The following is a 25364-nucleotide window of genomic DNA, read 5'->3' on the forward strand; positions in this document are numbered from 1 at the left end:
CACAACTTTCATTGAAACAGCAAACCAGTGATTTGGTCTTATATAGTTTATCCTACCTGGCATCTCTTCTTGTATAAATCCTACGTCATTGTGAGTCGTTTCTCTGAAACAAAACAAACGTTTCGTTACATGAATTAGCATTTGAATGAAATCATCTCGAATCATTTTATACGTATTTTGAAGGATTGGAGGGGATAAAAAACTTCTTAAACGTACCCAAATAATTTGGTCAGTTACTAACGTTAATATCTGAAAAACTGAACACCTTTCGGCCTCCAACAGGGCCATTAACACTTTATATACAGACAGCAACATATATTTTAAAATCAGCAAGAATCCTCTGGTATGTATTCTGAACAATCTAGAAAACCTGCTGAATAGATCCATTTTTCCCAGTTAAAAGTCTTAAGAATAGCACATATTCCGCCTAAAATTGCAACCCGATACAGAATTCTAGAAACAGGAACGCAATAAAAAAGAACCTGAACCTCCGTTAGAGCCCAATAAAGCAAAATCCGAAATACGTAAAATCTGTTTAAAAACTAATCCGTAAAACATAATAAGCGGGTCCCACTGCAATTAAGACTGCTTCTGAACATTGGAGTTACTTTATTGCTTTAATCGGAAAACTAAGTACTGAAACAAACTCAAAGGCCAAAGAATATAGGATGTCAAATTAGGGTCCTAGCCCGGTCACTTTTAGGCTACGTGGTCTGCAGAAAGTGACATGAGCAGGAAAATTTATGTAGCCAAAAAGGGACAACGTATTAAGTCATTTTTTGGTCAATTTTATGATGTTAAAAAGTGACACCAAAAAGTGACATACCCCATTTCACTTTTTGGAACTTGAGGAGAACACCAAAGATTGACAAGGGTCTACTTTTTTTGGAAAAATACTGAAATTCGTCTGAAAACCCCTACTAAAATCCCGAAAACACCAAAAACCACTAGCAAGGTTCTTACTTCATTGAGCAAACACAAAATAAAAACTAGAATTTACAAAGTTTTCAACAAGGAAAATGACTAAAAGTTGAAAAATAAGAGGAAAACAGCCCAAAAAATGTCCAACCTCAAAAATATCCCCTGGTTCAAAAACAACAAAATAACCAAATAGTCGAAAATAAACTGAAATAAAACAAACTGTTACGAATTAAACCATTCTCAAGATGGGAATTGACTAAAAGCTATATTAAAAAACAGAAATTGAGTATTTGACGCCCAACCCTAAAGTTGGAGTGTAGAAAAAAGCCTGATTTTCTCACCCTCGTTTATTTTTCGGAAATTAGCTGAAACTTATCTGAAAACACTTTGTAAGTCCAAAAAACACGAAAGAGCAGCAAAAAATTTGTAAAATTTTTGAATAAACACAAAAAACTAGAGTTAATAGCATTAGCAACAAGCAAACTGACTTAAAACAAATAAGAAGATGGATAATGAGCCAAACCACAAAAAAGACCCCTAACCCCAAAATCATCCAAAAAACAACAAATTCGAAATGAAGCTAAATTATACCATAATGTTACGGTTAAACCTTCTTTCAAGAGATGAACCGACTTAACATTTTTAAGAGAACTAAAAAAATAATATTTGAACCCTAAAACCTAAAATTGAAAAAAAAAATCCTCCAAAGTGTCAACTCGAACAAAACAAAAGCAAGCTTAAAATCAACACAAGCATCTCAAACCAAAGGTGAGAGATACACCTAAGAGGATTTCACTTATTAGCAATGAAAATTAATTCAAATTTTTTTAGCAGGTGCTGAATTTGAGAGGCGAAAAATTTATTTTGAAAAATGGATTTTTCATACGTTTCAGATTTTTTCGAACTTACCATCACTTGGTTGAGCCACGGACGGTTTTCCAGCTAAAAACTTGTCGAAATATTCTCCAACTTTTATCAGGCCTAAATTGTGTTCAGATTGAATGATTTTATATCCAGATTGATGCTTCAGTGAAGTTTCCTCTCGTTGATTGACATATTCGAAACTATCAATGTTCTTGCGAAAATTAAATCTGTTAAAAAGACCCAAATTATTTTTTAATCAAACAAAAAACATTCAGAATATGTTTTAGACACTATGGAGAGTGTACATACACAATTTCAATTTTTTGTTTCCAATGGTTGATAAAAAAAACCTTAATGTAATAAAATCATTACACCGAAAACACTCCTCCGGCTCAATTTTGAATTTTTCATCTTGTAACAACCGTATTATAGCAACAAAAGCGTCGTTAAAAAGCTTTTTCCAACTATGAAACGGTCATCATCAGAACAACTTAGAAACGTGCATTTTTGCAGCACACCAGAAGCAAATTTCTAGCCAAAATTTGATTTAAAGGGAAAAAATAGTTTTTTAAAACTTCGTCTATCTTAACTTAGCTAAAAATTGTTCTCCGGCCAAAATATTATCTGAGAGTTGTACAAAAATGTATCAGACACATGAAACGTTCATTTTATAGTGGTTTCTTAACTAGAAAAATGCTGTCATTGAAGTTTCATCTCATTGAACGATATGTTTGAGTGTATCAGTATTCTCTCCGAAACTGAAGATCATAAAGGGAGCCAAAACAATTTTCTGCACATTTTTTCTCAGGGAGGTTGTTTTAAACAGTCTATGAGGAGTTAACATGCACAATTCATCATTAAATTATTTCATCATTATTTCATCATTGTATGTCAAATGGGTGATGAGAAAATCAAAATTGATTTAGAAAAGCCTTAACCTCGATAAAAATGAAAATCTGCTAACATCAATTCACTCAACTTTTAAGAAGTGCATTATGGTGAACAAGGAGCCCTTGGATAGCTTTTTTTATTGATAGACGTGGAAAAGAAAAAAACATTTAGGTAAATTGTTTTTTAAATAACCTAAGGAGGCTATATTTTCGCCAAAGTTCGATTTTTTTTTTGAAAATTTTCTATTTTCTGGTCAAAATTCATCATATTTGCTTTAGTCACAAATAGTTTCAAGCTTAAATTTTATCTGTTACTTTTCTAAAGTGCGTTAGATACCTACAGGGATCGTTTTTCATAGGTTTGATGATCAGATTAAATCCGTCCGTGAAGTTTAATCTCATTGAGCGACATGTTAGAGAGTATCCAGTGTTCACTCCCAAAGTGAAGATCGTGGAAGGACTAAAACTTTTTTCAAAATTTCTAAACTTGTTTTACTGTTTGAGGATATTCTATAAACTCTATGAAGCGTTCTCTCACACAATTTTAGCTTTATAAACCTAACAAATTGCGAGAAAATCAAAATTGAGTAAAAAAGCCCTAACCTAGAACAAAAAAAATTAACTCAATTTCAATTTACTCAACTTATAAAAACTGCATTGCGATGAACAAGCCGTCATTGGAAAGCCCTCTTTAGTGCAACAAACGTGGAACACAAATAAAAATCATGTAAGTATTACCGCAGACCAAAGGCTATTTCTTCGCCAAAATTCAACTTTTCAAAAAAAAGTAAGCAAAATATGTTTTCATGCAATATTTTTATCTGATACCCTTCTAAAGTGTAATAGACATATATGAGGACCCGTTTAACTGGTGTCATGTCCAGATTGAATGGAACAATGAAGATCGAAAAATGACCCAATTTTTTTTTTTCAATTTTTGCTTTATGAAGGTATACTATACAACTCACGAAGAGTTCACATGCATAATTTCATCAAGATAAGTCAAATGGATGATGGGAAAATCAAAAAGGAGCCAAAATGGCCCCAGGCCCAAAAATTTCACCTTCGAATTCGAATTTCTCAAGTTCCAGAAATCGCATTATAGCAAATAAGTGCTCACTGGAAAGCTCTTACCAATGGGTAGACGTGAAACGTGTTTGATTTCTAAAAAAACTTAGCGTTGAGAATAATTTCAGACTAAATATTAAACCAAAGTTTAATTTTCACTGCCATATATTTTAAAATCAGCAAGAATCCTCTGGTATGTATTCTGAACAATCTAGAAAACCTGCTGAATCGATCCATTTTTTCAAGTTAAAAGTCTTGAGAAGAGCACATATTCAGCCTAAAATTGCAACACGATACAGAATTCTAGAAACAGGAAAGCAACAAAAAAGAACCTGAACCTCCGTTAGAGCCCAATATAGCAAAATCCGAAATACGTAAAATCTGTTTAAAAACTAATCCGTAAAACATAATAAGTGGGTCCCACTGCAATTAAAATTGCTTCTGAACATTGAAGTTACTTCATTACTTTGATCGGAAATATAAGTATTGAAACAAACTCAAAGACCAAAGAATATAGGATGTCAAATTAGGGTCCTATCCCGGTCACTTTAAGGCTACTTGGTCTGCAGAAAGTGACATGGGCAGGGAAATTTATGTAGCCAAAAAGGGACAACATATTAAGTCATTTTTTGGTCAATTTTATAATGTTAAAAAGTGACACCAAAAAGTGACATACCTCATTTTACTTTTTGGAACTTGAGAACACCAAAGAGTGACAAGGGTCTACTTTTTTGGAAAAAAAACTGAAATTCGTCTGAAAACCCCTACTAAAATCCCGAAAACACCAAAACCCACTAGCAAGGTTCTTACTTCGTTGAGCAAACACAAAATAAAAAATAGAATTTACAAAGTTTTCAACAAGGAAAATGACTAAAAGTTGAAAAATAAGAAGAAAACAGCCCAAAAAATGCCCAACCCCAAAAATATCCCCTGGTTCAAAAACAACAAAATAACCAAATAGTCGAAAATAAACGGAAATAAAACAAACTGTTACGAATTAAACCATTCACAAGATGGGAATTGACTAAAAGCTATATTAAAAAACAGAAATTGAGTATTTGACGCCCAACCCTAAAATTGTAGTGTAGAAAAAAGCCTGATTTTCTCAACCTCATTTATTTTTCGTAAATTAGCTGAAACTTGTCTGAAAACACTTTGTAAGTCCAAAAAACACGAAAGAGCAGCGAAAAATTTGTAAAATTTTTGAATAAACAAAAAACTAGAGTTAATAGCATTAGCAACAAGCCAACTGACTTAAAAAAAAATAAAAAGATGGAAAATGAGCCAAACCACAAAAAAAGACCCTTAACCCCAAAATCATCCAACAAACAACAAATTCGAAATGAAACTAAACTAAAACATAATATTGCGGTTAAACCCTCTTTCAAGAGATGAACCGACTAAAAATTTCAAAGAAAACTAAAAAAATAATATTTGAATCCTAAAACCTAAAATTGAAAAAAAAACTCCAAAGTGTCAACCCGAACAAAACAAAAGCAAGCTTAAAATCAACACAAGCATCTCAAACCAAAGGTGAGAGATACACCTAAGAGGATTTCACTTATTAGCAATGAAAATTAATTCAAATTTTTTGAGCAGGTGCTGAATTTGAGAAGCGAAAAATTTTTTTTGAAAAATGGATTTTTCGTACGTTTGAGATTTTTTCAAACTTCACATCACTTGGTTGAGCGAAGAACGGTTTTCCAGCTAAAAACTTGTCGAAATACTCTCCAACTTTTATCAGGCCTAAATTGTGTTCAGATTGAATGATTTTATGCCCAGATTGATGCGTCAGTGAAGTTTACTCTCGTTGATTGACATATTCGAAACTCAATGTTCTTGCGAAAATTAAATCTGTTAAAAGACCCAAATTTTTTTTTAATCAAACAAAAAACATTCAGAACATGTTTTAGACACTATGGAGAGTGTACATACACAATTTCAATTATTTGTTTCCAATGGTTGATAAAAAAACCTTAATGTAAAAAAATCATTACACCGAAAACACTCCTCCGGCTCAATTTTGAATTTTTCATCTTGTAACAATCGCATTATAGCAACAAAAGCGTGGTTAAAAAGTTTTTTCTAACTATGAAACAGTCATCATCAGAACAACTTAGAAACGTGCAGTTTTGCAGCACACCTGAAGCTAAATTCTAGCCAAAATTTAACTTAAAGGGAAAAAAATCAAGTTTTTTAGAACTTCGTCTATCCTAACTTAGCTAAAAATAGTTCTCCGGCCAAAATAATATCTGAGAGTTTTACAAAAATGTATCAGACACATAAAACGTTCATTTTATAGTGGTTTCTTAACTAGAAAAATGCTGTCATTGAAGTTTCATCTCATTGAACGATACGTTTGAGAGTATCAGTATTCTCTTCGAAACTGCAGATCATAAAAGGAGCCAAAACAATTTATTGCACATTTTTTCTCAGGGAGGTTGTTTTAAACAGTCTATGAAAAGTTCACATACACAATTCATCATTTAAACATTTCATCATTATTTTATCATTCTATGTCAAATGGGTGATGAGAAAATCAAAAGGGAGCCAAAATGGCCCCAGACGCAAAAATTTATCCTTGGCTGAAATTTGAAATTCTATAAATCGTTTTATAGCAAATAAGTGCTCGTTGGAAAGCTCTTACCAATGGAAAGATCGTGAATTGAAGATCGTGAAACAACTCAAAGAATTTTCTAATCATTTTTCTCATTGAGGTTGTTTTATACAGTTTATGAGTTCACATGCACAATATTAGCTTCATAAGTCCAATGGATGAAGAAAATATCAAAATTGAGTTAGAAAAGCCCTAGCCTCGATAAAAAAGAAAATCTGCTAACTTCAATCACTCAACTTTTAAGAAGTGCATTATGATGAACAAGGAGCCCTTGGATAGCTTTTTTCATTGATAGACGTGGAAAAGAAAAAAACATTTAGGTAAATTGTTTTTTAAATAACCTAAGGAGGCTATATTTTCGCCAAAGTTCGATTTTTTTTGAAAATTTTCTATTTTCTTGTCAAAACTCATCATACTTGCTTTAGTCACAAATAGTTTCAAGCTTAAATTTTATCTGTTACTTTTCTAAAGTGCATTAGATACCTACAGGGATCGTTTTTCATAGGTTTGATGATCAGATTAAATCCGTCCGTGAAGTTTAATCTCATTGAGCGACATGTAAGAGAGTATCCAGTGTTCACTCCCAAAGTGAAGATCGTGGAAGGACTAAAACTTTTTTCAAAATTTCTAAACTTGTTTTACTCTTTGAGGATATTCTATAAACTCTATGAAGCGTTCTCTCACACATGACTTATAAACCTAACAAATTGCGAGAATTTACTCAACTTATAAAAACTGCATTGCGATGAACAAGCCGTCATTGGAAAGCCCTCTCTAGTGCAACAAACGTGGAACACAAATAAAAATCATGTAAGTATTATCGAAGACCGAAGGCTATTTCTTCGCCAAAATTCAACTTTACAAAAAAAAACGCAAGCAAAATATGTTTTCATGCAAAACTTTTATCTGATTCCCTTCTAAAACGTAATAGACATATATGAGGACCCGTTTAACTGGTGTCATGTCCAGATTGAATGGATCAATGAAGATCGAAAAATGACCCAATTTTTTTTCAATTTTTGCTTTATGAAGGTATACTATACAACTCACGAAGAGTTCACATGCATAATTTCATCAAGATAAGTCAAATGGATGATGGGAAAATCAAAAAGGAGCCAAAATGGCCCCAGGCCCAAAAATTTCACCTTGGCTCAAATTCGAATTTCTCAAGTTCCAGAAATCGCATTATAGCAAATAAGTGCTCACTGGAAAGCTCTTACCAATGGGTAGACGTGAAACGTGTTTGATTTCTAAAAAAACTTAGCGTTGAGAATAATTTCAGACTAAATATTAAACCTAAGTTTAATTTTTACTGCCATATTTTAAAATCAGCAAGAATCCTCTGGTATGTATTCTGAACAATCTAGAAAACCTGCTGAATCGATCCATTTTTTCAAGTTAAAAGTCTTGAGAAGAGCACATATTCCGCCTAAAATTGCAACACGATTCAGAATTCTAGAAACAGGAACGCAACAAAAAAGAACCTGAACCTCCGTTAGAGCCCAATATAGCAAAATCCGAAATACGTAAAATCTGTTTAAAAACTAATCCGTAAAACATAATAAGTGGGTCCCACTGCAATTAAAATTGCTTCTGAACATTGAAGTTACTTCATTACTTTGATCGGAAATATAAGTATTGAAACAAACTCAAAGACCAAAGAATATAGGATGTCAAATTAGGGTCCTATCCCGGTCACTTTAAGGCTACTTGGTCTGCAGAAAGTGACATGGGCAGGGAAATTTATGTAGCCAAAAAGGGACAACATATTAAGTCATTTTTTGGTCAATTTTATAATGTTAAAAAGTGACACCAAAAAGTGACATACCTCATTTTACTTTTTGGAACTTGAGAACACCAAAGAGTGACAAGGGTCTACTTTTTTGGAAAAAAAACTGAAATTCGTCTGAAAACCCCTACTAAAATCCCGAAAACACCAAAACCCACTAGCAAGGTTCTTACTTCGTTGAGCAAACACAAAATAAAAAATAGAATTTACAAAGTTTTCAACAAGGAAAATGACTAAAAGTTGAAAAATAAGAAGAAAACAGCCCAAAAAATGCCCAACCCCAAAAATATCCCCTGGTTCAAAAACAACAAAATAACCAAATAGTCGAAAATAAACGGAAATAAAACAAACTGTTACGAATTAAACCATTCACAAGATGGGAATTGACTAAAAGCTATATTAAAAAACAGAAATTGAGTATTTGACGCCCAACCCTAAAATTGTAGTGTAGAAAAAAGCCTGATTTTCTCAACCTCATTTATTTTTCGTAAATTAGCTGAAACTTGTCTGAAAACACTTTGTAAGTCCAAAAAACACGAAAGAGCAGCGAAAAATTTGTAAAATTTTTGAATAAACAAAAAACTAGAGTTAATAGCATTAGCAACAAGCCAACTGACTTAAAAAAAAATAAAAAGATGGAAAATGAGCCAAACCACAAAAAAAGACCCTTAACCCCAAAATCATCCAACAAACAACAAATTCGAAATGAAACTAAACTAAAACATAATATTGCGGTTAAACCCTCTTTCAAGAGATGAACCGACTAAAAATTTCAAAGAAAACTAAAAAAATAATATTTGAATCCTAAAACCTAAAATTGAAAAAAAAACTCCAAAGTGTCAACCCGAACAAAACAAAAGCAAGCTTAAAATCAACACAAGCATCTCAAACCAAAGGTGAGAGATACACCTAAGAGGATTTCACTTATTAGCAATGAAAATTAATTCAAATTTTTTGAGCAGGTGCTGAATTTGAGAAGCGAAAAATTTTTTTTGAAAAATGGATTTTTCGTACGTTTGAGATTTTTTCAAACTTCACATTACTTGGTTGAGCGAAGAACGGTTTTCCAGCTAAAAACTTGTCGAAATACTCTCCAACTTTTATCAGGCCTAAATTGTGTTCAGATTGAATGATTTTATGCCCAGATTGATGCGTCAGTGAAGTTTACTCTCGTTGATTGACATATTCGAAACTCAATGTTCTTGCGAAAATTAAATCTGTTAAAAGACCCAAATTTTTTTTTAATCAAAAAAAAAACATTCAGAACATGTTTTAGACACTATGGAGAGTGTACATACACAATTTCAATTATTTGTTTCCAATGGTTGATAAAAAAACCTTAATGTAAAAAAATCATTACACCGAAAACACTCCTCCGGCTCAATTTTGAATTTTTCATCTTGTAACAATCGCATTATAGCAACAAAAGCGTGGTTAAAAAGTTTTTTCTAACTATGAAACAGTCATCATCAGAACAACTTAGAAACGTGCAGTTTTGCAGCACACCTGAAGCTAAATTCTAGCCAAAATTTAACTTAAAGGGAAAAAAATCATGTTTTTTAGAACTTCGTCTATCCTAACTTAGCTAAAAATAGTTCTCCGGCCAAAATAATATCTGAGAGTTTTACAAAAATGTATCAGACACATAAAACGTTCATTTTATAGTGGTTTCTTAACTAGAAAAATGCTGTCATTGAAGTTTCATCTCATTGAACGATACGTTTGAGAGTATCAGTATTCTCTTCGAAACTGCAGATCATAAAAGGAGCCAAAACAATTTATTGCACATTTTTTCTCAGGGAGGTTGTTTTAAACAGTCTATGAAAAGTTCACATACACAATTCATCATTTAAACATTTCATCATTATTTTATCATTCTATGTCAAATGGGTGATGAGAAAATCAAAAGGGAGCCAAAATGGCCCCAGACGCAAAAATTTATCCTTGGCTGAAATTTGAAATTCTATAAATCGTTTTATAGCAAATAAGTGCTCGTTGGAAAGCTCTTACCAATGGAAAGATCGTGAATTGAAGATCGTGAAACAACTCAAAGAATTTTCTAATCATTTTTCTCATTGAGGTTGTTTTATACAGTTTATGAGTTCACATGCACAATATTAGCTTCATAAGTCCAATGGATGAAGAAAATATCAAAATTGAGTTAGAAAAGCCCTAGCCTCGATAAAAAGAAAATCTGCTAACTTCAATCACTCAACTTTTAAGAAGTGCATTATGATGAACAAGGAGCCCTTGGATAGCTTTTTTCATTGATAGACGTGGAAAAGAAAAAAACATTTAGGTAAATTGTTTTTTAAATAACCTAAGGAGGCTATATTTTCGCCAAAGTTCGATTTTTTTTGAAAATTTTCTATTTTCTTGTCAAAACTCATCATACTTGCTTTAGTCACAAATAGTTTCAAGCTTAAATTTTATCTGTTACTTTTCTAAAGTGCATTAGATACCTACAGGGATCGTTTTTCATAGGTTTGATGATCAGATTAAATCCGTCCGTGAAGTTTAATCTCATTGAGCGACATGTAAGAGAGTATCCAGTGTTCACTCCCAAAGTGAAGATCGTGGAAGGACTAAAACTTTTTTCAAAATTTCTAAACTTGTTTTACTCTTTGAGGATATTCTATAAACTCTATGAAGCGTTCTCTCACACATGACTTATAAACCTAACAAATTGCGAGAATTTACTCAACTTATAAAAACTGCATTGCGATGAACAAGCCGTCATTGGAAAGCCCTCTCTAGTGCAACAAACGTGGAACACAAATAAAAATCATGTAAGTATTACCGCAGAACAAAGGCTTTTTCTTCGCCAAAATTCAACTTTTCAAAAAAAAGTAAGCAAAATATGTTTTCATGCAATATTTTTATCTGATACCCTTCTAAAGTGTAATAGACATATATGAGGACCCGTTTAACTGGTGTCATGTCCAGATTGAATGGATCAATGAAGATCGAAAAATGACCCAATTTTTTTTCAATTTTTGCTTTATGAAGGTATACTATACAACTCACGAAGAGTTCACATGCATAATTTCATCAAGATAAGTCAAATGGATGATGGGAAAATCAAAAAGGAGCCAAAATGGCCCCAGGCCCAAAAATTTCACCTTGGCTCAAATTCGAATTTCTCAAGTTCCAGAAATCGCATTATAGCAAATAAGTGCTCACTGGAAAGCTCTTACCAATGGGTAGACGTGAAACGTGTTTGATTTCTAAAAAAACTTAGCGTTGAGAATAATTTCAGACTAAATATTAAACCTAAGTTTAATTTTTACTGCCATATTTTAAAATCAGCAAGAATCCTCTGGTATGTATTCTGAACAATCTAGAAAACCTGCTGAATCGATCCATTTTTTCAAGTTAAAAGTCTTGAGAAGAGCACATATTCCGCCTAAAATTGCAACACGATTCAGAATTCTAGAAACAGGAACGCAACAAAAAAGAACCTGAACCTCCGTTAGAGCCCAATATAGCAAAATCCGAAATACGTAAAATCTGTTTAAAAACTTATCCGTAAAACATAATAAGTGGGTCCCACTGCAATTAAAATTGCTTCTGAACATTGGAGTTACTTCATTACTTTGATCGGAAATATAAGTACTGAAACAAACTCAAAGACCAAAGAATATCGGATGTCAAATTAGGGTCCTAGCCCGGTCACTTTTTGGCTACTTGGTCTGCAGAAAGTGACATGGGCAGGGAAATTTATGTAGCCAAAAAGGGACAACGTATTAAGTCATTTTTTGGTCAATTTAATAATAATAAAAAGTGACACCAAAAAGTGACATACCCCATTTCACTTTTTGGAACTTGAGGAGAACACCAAAGAGTGACAAGGGTCTACTTTTTTGGAAAAAAAACTGAAATTCGTCTGAAAACCCCTACTAAAATCCCGAAAACACCAAAAACCACTAGCAAGGTTCTTACTTCATTGAGCAAACTTAAAATAAAAAATAGAATTTACAAAGTTTTCAACAAGGAAAATGACTAAAAGTTGAAAAATAAGAAGAAAACAGCCCAAAAAATGCCCAACCCCAAAAATATCCCCTGGTTCAAAAACAACAAAATAACCAAATAGTCGAAAATAAACGGAAATAAAACAAACTGTTACGAATTAAACCATTCTCAAGATGGGAATTGACTAAAAGCGATATTAAAAAACAGAAATTGAGTATTTGACGCCCAACCCTAAAATTGTAGTGTAGAAAAAAGCCTGATTTTCTCAACCTCATTTATTTTTCGTAAATTAGCTGAAACTTGTCTGAAAACACTTTGTAAGTCCAAGAAACACGAAAGAGCAGCGAAAAATTTGTAAAATTTTTGAATAAACAAAAAACTAGAGTTAATAGCATTAGCAACAAGCCATTTGACTTAAAAAAAAATAAAAAGATGGAAAATGAGCCAAACCACAAAAAAAGAGCCTTAACCCCAAAATCATCCAACAAACAACAAATTCGAAATGAAACTAAACTAAAACATAATGTTGCGGTTAAACCCTCTTTCAAGAGATGAACCGACTAAAAACTTCAAAGAAAACTAAAAAAATAATATTTGAATCCTAAAACCTAAAATTGAAAAAAAAACTCCAAAGTGTCAACCCGAACAAAACAAAAGCAAGCTTAAAATCAACACAAGCATCTCAAACCAAAGGTGAGAGATACACCTAAGAGGATTTCACTTATTAGCAATGAAAATTAATTCAAATTTTTTGAGCAGGTGCTGAATTTGAGAAGCGAATATTTTTTTTTGAAAAATGGATTTTTCATACGTTTGAGATTTTTTCAAACTTCACATCACTTGGTTGAGCGAAGAACGGTTTTCCAGCTAAAAACTTGTCGAAATACTCTCCAACTTTTATCAGGCCTAAATTGTGTTCAGATTGAATGATTTTATGCCCAGATTGATGCGTCAGTGAAGTTAACTCTCGTTGATTGACATATTCGATACTCAATGTTCTTGCGGAAATTAAATCTGTTAAAAGACCCAAATTTTTTTTTAATCAAACAAAAAACATTCAGAACATGTTTTAGACACTATGGAGAGTGTACATACACAATTTCAATTATTTGTTTCCAATGGTTGATAAAACATTAATGTAAAAAAATCATTACACCGAAAACACTACTCCGGCTCAATTTTGAATTTTTCATCTTGTAACAATCGCATTATAGCAACAAAAGCGTGGTTAAAAAGTTTTTTCTAACTATGAAACAGTCATCATCAGAACAACTTAGAAACGTGCATTTTTGCAGCACACCTGAAGCTAATTTCTAGCCAAAATTTAATTTAAAGGGAAAAAAATAAAGTTTTTTAAAACTTCGTCTATCTTAACTTAGCTAAAAATAGTTCTCCGGCCAAAATAATATCTGAGTTTTACAAAAAAGTATCAGACACATAAAACGTTCTTTTTATAGTGGTTTCTTAACTAGAAAAATGCTGTCATTGAAGTTTCATCTCATTGAACGATACGTTTGAGAGTATCAGTATTCTCTTCGAAACTGCAGATCATAAAAGGAGCCAAAACAATTTTTTGCACATTTTTTCTCAGGGAGGTTGTTTTAAACAGTCTATGAGAAGTTCACATACACAATTCATCATTAAAACATTTCATCATTCTATGTCAAATGGGTGATGAGAAAATCAAAAGGGAGCCAAAATGGCCCCAGACGCAAAAATTTCTCCTTGGCTGAAATTTGAAATTCTATAAAACGTTTTATAGCAAATAAGTGCTCGTTGGAAAGCTCTTACCAATGGAAAGATCGTGAATTGAAGATCGTGAAACAACTCAAAGAATTTTCTGATCTTTTTTCTCATTGAGGTTGTTTTATACAGTTTATGAGGAGTTCACATGCACAATTTTAGCTTCATGAGTCCAATGGATGAAGAAAATATCAAAATTGAGTCAGAAAAGCTCCAACCTCGATAAAAATGAAAATCTGGTAACTTCAATTAACTCAACTTTTAAGAAGTGCATTATGATGAACAAGGAGTCCTTGGATAGCTTTTTTCATTGATTGACGTGGAAAAGAAAAAAACATTTAGTTAAATTGTTTTTTAAATAACCAAAGGAGGCTATATTCTCGCCGAAGTTCGATTTTTTTTTTGAAATTTTCTATTTTCTTGTCAAATTTCATCATACTTGCTTTAGCCACATATAGTTTCAAGCTAAACCTTTATCTGTTACTTTTCTTAAGTGCATTAGATACCTACAGGGATCGTTTTTCATAGGTTTGATGATCAGATTAAATCCGTCCGTGAAGTTTAATCTCATTGAACGATATGTTAGAGAGTATCCAGTGTTCACTCCCAAAGTGAAGATCGTGGAATGACTCGAACTTTTTTCAAAATTTCTTAACTTGTTTTACTCTTTGAGGATGTTCTATAAACTCTATGAAGCGTTCTCTCACACAATTTTAGCTTTATAAACCTAACAAATTGCGAGAAAATCAAAATTGAGTAAAAAAGCCCTAACCTAGAACAAAAAAAATTAACTCAATTTCAATTTACTCAACTTATAAAAACTGCATTGCGATGAACAAGCCGTCATTGGAAAGCCCTCTCTAGTGCAACAAACGTGGAACACAAATAAAAATCATGTAAGTATTATCGCAGACCGAAGGCTATTTCTTCGCCAAAATTCAACTTTACAAAAAAAACGCAAGCAAAATATGTTTTCATGCAAAACTTTTATCTGATTCCCTTCTAAAACGTAATAGACATAAATGAGGACCCATTTAACTGGTGTCATGTCCAGATTGAATGGATCAATGAAGATCGAAAAATGACCCAATTTTTTTTTTTAATTTTTGCTTTATGAATGTATACTATACAACTCACGAAGAGTTCACATGCATAATTTCATCAAGATAAGTCAAATGGATGATGGGAAAACCAAAAGGGGGCCAAAATGGCCCCAGGCCCAAAAATTTCATCTTGGCTCAAATTTGAATTTCTCAAGTTCTAGAAATCGCATTATAGCAAATAAGTGCTCGCTGGAAAGCTCTTACCAATGGGTGGACGTGAAACGTGTTTGATTTCCAAAAAAACTGAGCGTTGAGAATAATTTCAGGCTAAATATTAAACCTAAGTTTAATTTTCACTGCCAAAAAGGTACACCTCTAGGGCAAAAAACTAAAAATGTGGAAAACAGCCCCAAAAAAAATTAAAATTGAAAAAACGACCTCAACCTCGTTCAAAAAAGGGCCTAGAGTTCTTTTTTATTTAGTATTTAAATTTGTTTGAAAACACAAAAAACTGATACCTAGGACATCAAAAAACATTCAGCCACACCAGTTTAGTTTTATTACGAAAACATAGCCAGTTGTAGAGAGTAATGAACGGAAAGAAACTGAAAAAAAAAAACATAAAAACGATTTTTTTTTCAAAACCTTCAACTTCCGAATTTCGAAGAAAAAAATTGGTGGTTTTAAAGCTCTTTGAATTTGTAGAACAATCTATGATGGACACTTTTATGTTAAAGTTAACCCAATTTGAGAAATTGGATCAATAGATAAGACTTTTATTTCACAAGGAAATCTGATAATTAATTTTTTGAAATGAGAAGTCGATCACGTTTTTCGTGAACTTTACAATTTTGCTACTCGATAGTGGAGCTTGCCTTCCTCTTAACAATATAAATGCTTTGCGCTTAAAAAGAAATCACCAGTCAAAACCCGAAAAACTAAAATTGAACGTGAACAAATTCTTCGAGTTTTTCTGGAAAAAAAACAATAACAGAAAAAATCAGCATGACCGTTTAGTTGAAAAACAGAAAAAAATCATTACTCTCAAACGTTTAGTTGAAAAACGTTTAGTGTAAGATGTGTAATTGTGTTTTAATGTGTAAAGAAAAATATGGAAACTTATTAGAACACCCATCGCTCGAGCACCACGGGTTTGGTAATCTAGTGTTTTCCTGCCTGCTCCATTAATTATATTTGAGTTCTTTGAACCATCAGCTAATTTTAATGCAACAAAAAGAGTTATTGAAGCAACCGTCGATTAGGCTTAAGTCTGATAGACATGTACATTCAATCTAAACCCATCAAAAGATTGTATTACAAAGGCAGCAGCCATTGAAGAAACAGACTAACCAGAAATTTCACACAGAGACGAAGCTGAGCTTCGCACCACTTGCGATACAAAACAAGAAAGCCGCTAAGTCAAAAAAAATCAAAAATTTTGAACTAATTAGATCTATCGACAAAGCTAGTTTTGAAACAAAACAAGCCAAGACAATAGAATCGAAAAAAAAAATATCAAGCAGTAACAAAGTCGGAAATTTTTTTTAAAATGTAAAGTCCCCCACGCCCTCAAACAAACAAAGACACACAAATTTTTTTCAGGCGTCAAATCAAACAATCTGCGGCCACTAAGCCTAAAAAAGAGGAAAAGAAAAAAACCAAGCCGAAAAAAATATGACTATTAAAAAGTTATTAAGTCCCCCTCATACTCAACACAAACACAGCTCTTGAAACGCCGCAATATGAGGCAAATAAGCCAATGTAATATAGTTCCAAACCTATCAAGCCGTAAAAAAAAGAAAAAACAAAAAAATTCAAAAACTTTTTGACTAAAAAGAAGTCATTAAGTCCCCCTCGCCCTCAAACACGCACACACATTTTTTTTCGCCCATGGAAACGCGCAAAATGCGGTCATTAAACCGATATAATATAGGCCAAAACTTATAAAGCCGAAAAAATTAAAAAGCAAAACAGCCGAAAAAAGTCGTTGTCATGAATAACTGTGATTTCTATTCAAGATTTTTAGCATTTTATGCAATCCACGGGTGAGCATAAAAATTGCCTTAGCAACTACTCAAAATTAGGCCACTAAGCCGATACAAAATAGGCCGAAGCGGAAAAAAAAGGATACAAAAAACAATAATTTAACAAATCGAGTTGGAAAAGTCACAAACAACATAAAAAGCAAAGTTTGAAAAGGACTGATATTTAAAATAACAAACTCAACTATGCTTACTATTGGCAATCGAGAGGATTAAGATTTGCAAAGGGGACGAAAAGGTGTAGGAGTCCAGAAGTGAGTCCCGTGGACAAAATTGTTTACGGGAAAAAAGTCTTGTACCCGATTGCAATACCCTTTCTTATCGCAAGGGTAAAAATAGTTGAAAGCAATTTGCTAAACTAACTGAATAAATTGAAAAAATCAAACGCACAATTTTATTTCAACACATTTTATTACTGTACCCTTTGTATCAAAAACCAAAAAAGTGGAGTACTTTATTCTGATTTACTTAAAACAAGAATGTAAACCATATCGAAAACAAGGAACCATTTCTACAAAATTTCGGCATAACACAATTTTTAAAAAACGAGATGAAGGAACAGCCACCACGCTTGGTCAAATAAGCATTTTACATCTACGTGGTTCATGGGCAAAATCCAAGTAACAAAAAACTTTCATTTAATGAAAACATTTCTGCGTATCGAAGTGCTTGAATGTGTAATAAAATGGGCAGATGGCTATAGTGGCATGTTAACTCATAGTAAAGTCTCATCGCTATCTTTAAAGAATAAAAATCTCATTTCCTTCAAATAGAAACCTTATGTGACTAAGCAGATATAAAATTAACTAGACAGTTTCAGCCGAACAAAGACTCAATGAAAGTTATTCAAAATCAGGTCTATCAATTTAAAAAAAAATGATAGCCGGTTACTGTGAAAGTAACACAGATAAATCCGACCATAGTCTTAAAAATGTTTTGTCAAATTAATGTCGTATTTTTCGGCATGGTCTGATAAGAATTAAATAAAAAACTGGACATTAGGCAAATTCGACAGTCAGAGTATAATAAGCAACTTGATTTACTTCTTTTGCAATTTTTCTGAATTTTGAAATTTTTAATTCCAAAAAGGCGCTAAACGTTAAAATACTAAAAAAAAAACTAACGTTACTCGAGTAAAACTTTTTATGTTTTTTTTTATTTGAGCTTTTCTGCGCGCTTAAGCATTTAAAACAATCTATTGCAAACCTCGCTTTATTCGCTCGAGTTAAGACGATAAACCAAAAATTTCAAACGATATTTCTCGACTCTGGAAAATTTAAATAATCTTAAATGTCGTTTGAATCTTGATTGTAAGGGTTTTATTATGATATACCACTCAACTTTCTCCGATGATTGTTGGTGGTCGCTGATTTTGCGAGAAAAAGAAAAAACATAAGTTAGCCTGCTCTCTGGGTTACGTCACTCGAAATTAACAGTTTTTCCCGACAAGAGAAAAAATTTTGCGGGTTTTTTCTAGTTTGGTTCGACTCACGACTGAAAACACTTTTATTTGATATATCACTCAATCAAGTCCGATGATTATTTGTGGAACCTGAATTTGCGCGAAAACAAAAAGAAAAAACAATTGAAAACAAACTAAAATATACCCGAATAAAGGTCCGCTCCATTTTCAATGGTCGGAACAAAAGCAAATTGAAAAAAAAAATTTTTTTTTAAAACTTAATCCATCTTGACTACGCTAAAAATCGTTCTCCGGCCAAAATACTATCTGAGAGTTTTACAAAAACAAATCCGACACATAAAACGTTCATTTTATAGTGGTTTCTTAACTAGAAAAATGCTGTCATTGAAGTTTCATCTCATTTAACCATATGTTCGAGAGTATCAGTATTCTTTCCAAAACTGAAGATCATGAAAGGAGCCAAAAACATTTTTACACATCTTTTCCCATTGGGTTTTTTTAAACAGTCTATGAGGAGTTCACAATTATAGCTGAGAACCAAAAAATAAAGATAGCTTAGAACCAAAAAATAAAGATTTTATGAATTTATGAACATTTTTAAGAAAAAATCTTTCAAGTCCATTCTTGAAATTAGAATTAACAACATTTGCACTTGAAGCTATAAGGAAAAATGTCCACAGCACAAGCAAAGCCGTTGTGGCAGTTTAGCCGACAAAACCTGAGCGAACAAACAAAAAACCAACAATTCATTTTTCTCGGATTTTTTTTCAAGCAGATATGATATTAACTAGACAGTTTCAGCCGAACAAAGACTCAATGAAAGTTATTCAAAATCAGGTCTATCAATTTAAAAAAAAACAAAATGATAGCCGGTTACTGTGAAAGTAACACAGAATATTCCGACCGTAGTCTTAAAAATACAATGTTTTATCAATTTAATGTCGTATTTTTCGGCATGGTCTGATAAGAATTAAACAAAAAACTGGACATTAGGCAAATTCGACAGTCAGAGTAAAATACGCAATTTGATTTTCTTCTTTTTCAATTTTTTGAAATTCTTAATTCCAAAAAGGCGCTAAAAAAAACTAACGTTACTCGAGTAACACTTTTTATGTTTTTTTTTTGTTTGAGCTTTTCTACGCTCTTAAGCATTTAAAACAATCTATTGAAAACCTCGCTTTATTCGCTCGAATTAAGACGATGAACCAAAATTTTCAAACGATAATTCTCGACTCTGAAAAATTCAAAAAATCTTAAATGTCGTTTGAATCACGATTGTAAGGGTTTTATTATGATATATCACTCAACTTTCTCCGATGATTGTTGGTGGTCGCTGATTTTGCGAGAAAAAAAGCATAAAATAGCCTGCTCTCTGGGTTTCATCACTCGAAATTAGACAAAAAATCAAAAACTTCAAACAGTTTTTCTCGACAAGAGAAAAAATTTTGCGGGTTTTTTCTAATGTGGGTCGACTCACTACTGAAAACACTTTTATTTGATATATCACTCAACCAAGTCCGATTATTATTTGTGGTACCTGAAGTTGCGTGAAAATAAAAAGAAAAAACAATTGAAAAAAATCTAAAATATACTCGAATAAAGGTCCGCTCCATTTTCAATGGTCGGAACAAAAGCAAATTGAAAAAAAAAAAAATTTTTTTTAAAACTTAATCCATCTTGACTACGCTAAAAATCGTTCTCCGGCCAAATTACTATCTGAGAGTTTTACAAAAACAAATCCGACACATAAAACGTTCATTTTATAGTGGTTTCTTAACTAGAAAAATGCTGTCATTGAAGTTTCATCTCATTTAACCATATGTTCGCGAGTATCAGTATTCTCTCCAAAACTGAAGATCATGAAAGGAGCCAAAAACATTTTTACACATCTTTTCTCATTGGGTTTTTTTAAACAGTCTATGAGGAGTTCACAATTATAGCTGAGAACCAAAAAATAAAGATAGCTTAGAACCAAAAAATAAAGATTTTATGAATTTATGAACATTTTTAAGAAAAAATCTTTCAAGTCCATTCTTGAAATTAGAATTAACAACATTTGCACTTGCAGCTACAAGGAAAAATGTCCACAGCACAAGCAAAGCCGTTGTGGCAGTTTAGCCGACAAAACCTGAGCGAACAAACAAAAAAACAACAATTCATTTTTCTCGGATTTTTTTTCAAGCAGATATGATATTAACTAGACAGTTTCAGCCGAACAAAGACTCAATGAAAGTTATTCAAAATCAGGTCTATCAATTTAAAAAAAAACAAAATGATAGCCGGTTACTGTGAAAGTAACACAGAATATTCCGACCGTAGTCTTAAAAATACAATGTTTTATCAATTTAATGTCGTATTTTTCGGCATGGTCTGATAAGAATTAAACAAAAAACTGGACATTAGGCAAATTCGACAGTCAGAGTATAATACGCAATTTGATTTTCTTCTTTTTCAATTTTTTGAAATTCTTAATTCCAAAAAGGCGCTAAAAAAAACTAACGTTACTCGAGTAACACTTTTTATGTTTTTTTTTTGTTTGAGCTTTTCTACGCTCTTAAGCATTTAAAACAATCTATTGAAAACCTCGCTTTATTCGCTCGAATTAAGACGATGAACCAAAATTTTCAAACGATAATTCTCGACTCTGGAAAATTCAAAAAATCTTAAATGTCGTTTGAATCACGATTGTAAGGGTTTTATTATGATATATCACTCAACTTTCTCCGATGATTGTTGGTGGTCGCTGATTTTGCGAGAAAAAAAGCATAAAATAGCCTGCTCTCTGGGTTTCATCACTCGAAATTAGACAAAAAATCAAAAACTTCAAACAGTTTTTCTCGACAAGAGAAAAAATTTTGCGGGTTTTTTCTAATGTGGGTCGACTCACTACTGAAAACACTTTTATTTGATATATCACTCAACCAAGTCCGATTATTATTTGTGGTACCTGAAGTTGCGTGAAAATAAAAAGAAAAAACAATTGAAAAAAATCTAGAATATACTCGAATAAAGGTCCGCTCCATTTTCAATGGTCGGAACAAAAGCAAATTGAAAAAAAAAAATTTTTTTTAAAACTTAATCCATCTTGACTACGCTAAAAATCGTTTTCCGGCCAAAATACTATCTGAGAGTTTTACAAAAACAAATCCGACACATAAAACGTTCATTTTATAGTGGTTTCTTAACTAGAAAAATGCTGTCATTGAAGTTTCATCTCATTTAACCATATGTTCGAGAGTATCAGTATTCTCTCCAAAACTGAAGATCATGAAAGGAGCCAAAAACATTTTTACACATCTTTTCTCATTGAGTTTGTTTTAAACAGTCTATGAGGAGTTCACATACACAATTATAGCTCAAAACCAAAAAATAAAGATAGCTTAGAACCAAAAAATAAAGATTTTATGAATTTACGAACATTTTAAAGAAAAAATCTTTCAAGTCCCCTCTTGAAGATAGAAATAACAACATTTGCACTTGCAACTATTAGAAAAATGTCCACAGCTCAAGCAAAGCCGTTTTGGCAATTTAGCCGACAAAACCTGAGCGGACAAACAAAAAACCAACAATTCATTTTTCTCAGAATTTTTTTTTCAATTTCCTTAAGCTGAAAAAAAATCAAAATCCGGCCACGACTCGAACCAAAGACCTTAGGGTACAAAGACAGCTGCTTTACCTCCAGGCCAAAGAGCTAGACACCTGGAACATCTCAAGAGAAGGTAAGAAGAGAAGACAAGAAATGATTCAAATTATTTTGTTAAACTAGTAGTTAACCCGAAAAAAGTCTGCATTCCAGTTTGAAAACACTTGCTTATCGCAAGCCTAAGAACGTATGAAAATCGTTAAAAATTTATATATCGGTAACAAAAATTATTTATGAAGTCAAACTTAAGCGCGAGACCTGCAGCCTCTGAGAAAACTCTGAGAACACCCTACTTTAGGGTTGGGAATTTCATATTTCAAGTTTTTTGATTCGTTATTTGAAATATATTGAGAAAACGTAATATCTGGAAAACTAGCAGGGTTTAGGCAGTCAAATTTGTCGGGAAAAATGCAATCACTGAGAGTTTTATATCTCAGTTTTGATACCGTTTGATAACTCATAAAACGTCTTTTCTCAAAACATAAAACAATTTGAGCAGTCATATTTGAAAGCAAAACTTTCAATGCCCTAAAGTACTCTGACAGCGCCTCACTATAGAGTTGGGAATTCCAAATTTTCTGAAGTTTTTATTGAGACTTTGAAGACGCCTGTGAAAACCCTGACAACAACGGCTGTGAAAACCCTGACAACAACCTTCCTTTGGGCTCGGGAATTTCAAATGTGATTTTTTTTCAAATTAACTTATCTGAAAAATTATGAACAAATCATAGAAACGTCGTATCTCGAAAATTAAAAGGATTTGAGCAGTCACATTTGTAGGCAAGATTTGCAAACTTTGTGAGTAGGCTGACTGCACACAATTGCAGGGTTGGGAAACTCAAAAATGTATGAATTTCAATAAATATAATTTTTTCTTAAATTTTTATTTGAAAAATCACTAAAATCGTCGTATCTCGTAAACTAAAAAGATTTCGGTATTCATTTTTGAAGGCCAAATTTACTATCCCTGAGTGAACCCTGACAGTATGTCATTATTGGGTTGGAAAATCATAAAAACTTCTTAGACATTGCAATATACGGTTTCACTTAAACGAAAAAAAATTTGTTTAACAGTCAAAACATGGCAAGATAATGAAGCCCGCATTCAAATATAAAATAGACAGATAGGTTAAAATGGTCCTTTGAATTGTCACGTTCTTTTTCGACAGTTTTGCTCTGAAAAATTGCATGGCAGATGGTTGTTGAATGAAATTTTTTTCCTATTGAGTGGGCTTGAAGTTAATCAACAATTCTTCAAGCCCGTCGGTGAATGAGTGGAATCGTTCTATATTGCTCTTTTGACAATGGAATGGCAACTTTAACATTCCGGTGGCAATTTCAACTCCTTTCGCCATCTCAAGGACAGATTTAATTCAGAATTTTAAGACTTTGTACGATAAAAACTATTTAAAACAATAAAAAAGCAAAAAGAACACGTAGAAAAAGTTGAAACATGGGAAAATAAAGGTAGACACATTTAAATAGATTGGATAGAAAAAATGGACTTTTTCAGAAATATAGTAGTTTTGTTTTTAGTATGACATGGCAGTTCCATTTGAACAAGCTTAAACATCCATTAACTTTGTTTGATGAAGTTATAGAACCTCAGTTTATAAGACTTTCTTTCAATTAATGGGTCGGAAACTTATAATTCTCTTCTTTATTTGAATCAATTACTAAGCTCTGTCTACATTCTCATTATCTCACAGAATGAACAAGGTTGTGAATGTTACTTACTCGAAGTTGCTGTTGGATACAGTTGTGTTGCATTTGTCAATTACCGGCCTTTTAATATTGTCCGCATCTTTCCTCTTGACACGAAACGTGCCGACATCGGCAAGGTTTCGATTCCTAAAACAGCGCGTGTCAAACTCTTCGAGACCATGTTCAGTGTCTGATTCAGCATTGACAAAATGTGGATGTTGAAAGCGAGGTTCTGCGGATTTCACAGAATTATAAACACTACTTTCAATTTGCTTATAATTGCGATCATCTGATTGCACACCTGATAGGCTATTGTCATCTTGCACTGGCGTTCTTTTGCGATTCATTGTTCCTTTTCTAGACCTATTTAAAGTTGATTCGCGAAGACTGTCTTCCTGCATTCGCGCAAGTACTTGAATATCCATGAGCTCCCTGTATGGAGTTATTGGCGAAGAAACAATATTTGAATTGCCGTTTTCGTTAGCTTTTGACGATCTAGACTCTATAATATCAAGTGCATTAACAAGCAGTCGCTTGTTTGTCAGGATATCAGGATAGTTGTAGACCTGTTCAACCCATTTTGTCACTTCTCTACTAGTTACGGATGGGAGGGGCTGTTCATTATCCAAAACCCAGTTCAGTTCCCATGGCTCTGTACTAAGAAGTTGAAACTCATTTATTTCTTCGTCCATCAGAGCTATCAGACACGTATGCACTCGTTAAGTATAGTTATCATTTTTAGCTCAAACTAAAAACTTGGAATAATCAGAAGGTCGAAAGTATCATAGTAACTGAAGTAACAGTCAGGAGTCCCTTCATCGCATATTCCAGTCAAAATCCTAGGAATTGTATAGATACGGTAGAATAAAGTATAACGTGGATATAAGTAAAGAGAGTCAGATGGTTGAGAATCATGACAACCTGATTGAGAAAACTATAATCTGCACAGAATAAACCGGAGTTGAAAAAGAACCCGATGAGAGGCTATGGGTCTATCAGATACTTATACAAGTTGCGCTTTTGTTCCCTTGGCTCTGAAAACCAAAAAAAAACCTCGAAAGTAGTTTTTATCATTAATAGCTAGTCATTATTCATTAATACCGCCCATTGGATAATTCTCGGCAATTTTCCATATATGGCAGTTATTTTATGAGAACAGTGGAAAGCCTAAACTATGCTTGAGCCAAATCAAATTTGGATGTTTATGGCCCCATGAAGAATATAAAATCAACTCTTTCGAAGTTTTCGTTCGATGATTTTCAATCAAAGTTTTCCCTCGACTCTTTCTGCACATTCGTCAAGTTTCAAGGCAACACAGGGTGAACTTAAATAACTTATCAATCTTAACTTTTCTAACAACTCGTATTAACTCAATTTGTTTTTGATTTACCCCATAAAAGGTAACTAAAAACTTTATCTATCTATCTATCCATCTACACAGGCAGCCTTCACAGCCTGTAAGGCGAATGAGATTATCCGCTTAAGAAAACTACCTGCCCTTGAATCCTCGGTACACGAGGTCAAGTGCTTCCGGAGCTGGATTAGTAAAAATAATCTCAGTGCTAGTGTCGGCGGCACCCTGAATTTCTAAAGCTATGGACTGAACAATATATGCATCGTTATTTAAGTCTCTATACTTGTCAGA

General features: G+C 32.8%; 1 protein-coding gene across 1 annotated transcript in view; it reads right to left on the bottom strand.

The window, feature by feature from the left end:
- The window catches only part of LOC134839170 (uncharacterized), a 41724-nt gene extending 16619 nt beyond the window's left edge, over positions 1-25105 (bottom strand). The window contains exons 1-2 of the mRNA XM_063854631.1: positions 23753-25105; positions 57-103 (exon numbers count right to left, since the gene is read on the bottom strand). Coding sequence (XP_063710701.1) covers positions 57-103; positions 23753-24411 — 706 coding nt within the window. The 5' untranslated portion in view covers positions 24412-25105. The remainder of the gene's footprint in view (positions 1-56; positions 104-23752) is intronic.
- Positions 25106-25364: the final 259 nt, after the last annotated feature.

The sequence above is a fragment of the Symsagittifera roscoffensis genome, chromosome 2 (genome assembly GCF_963678635.1).
Source record: "Symsagittifera roscoffensis chromosome 2, txSymRosc1.1, whole genome shotgun sequence".
In the NCBI taxonomy this organism is placed as follows: Eukaryota; Metazoa; Xenacoelomorpha; order Acoela; family Convolutidae; genus Symsagittifera; species Symsagittifera roscoffensis.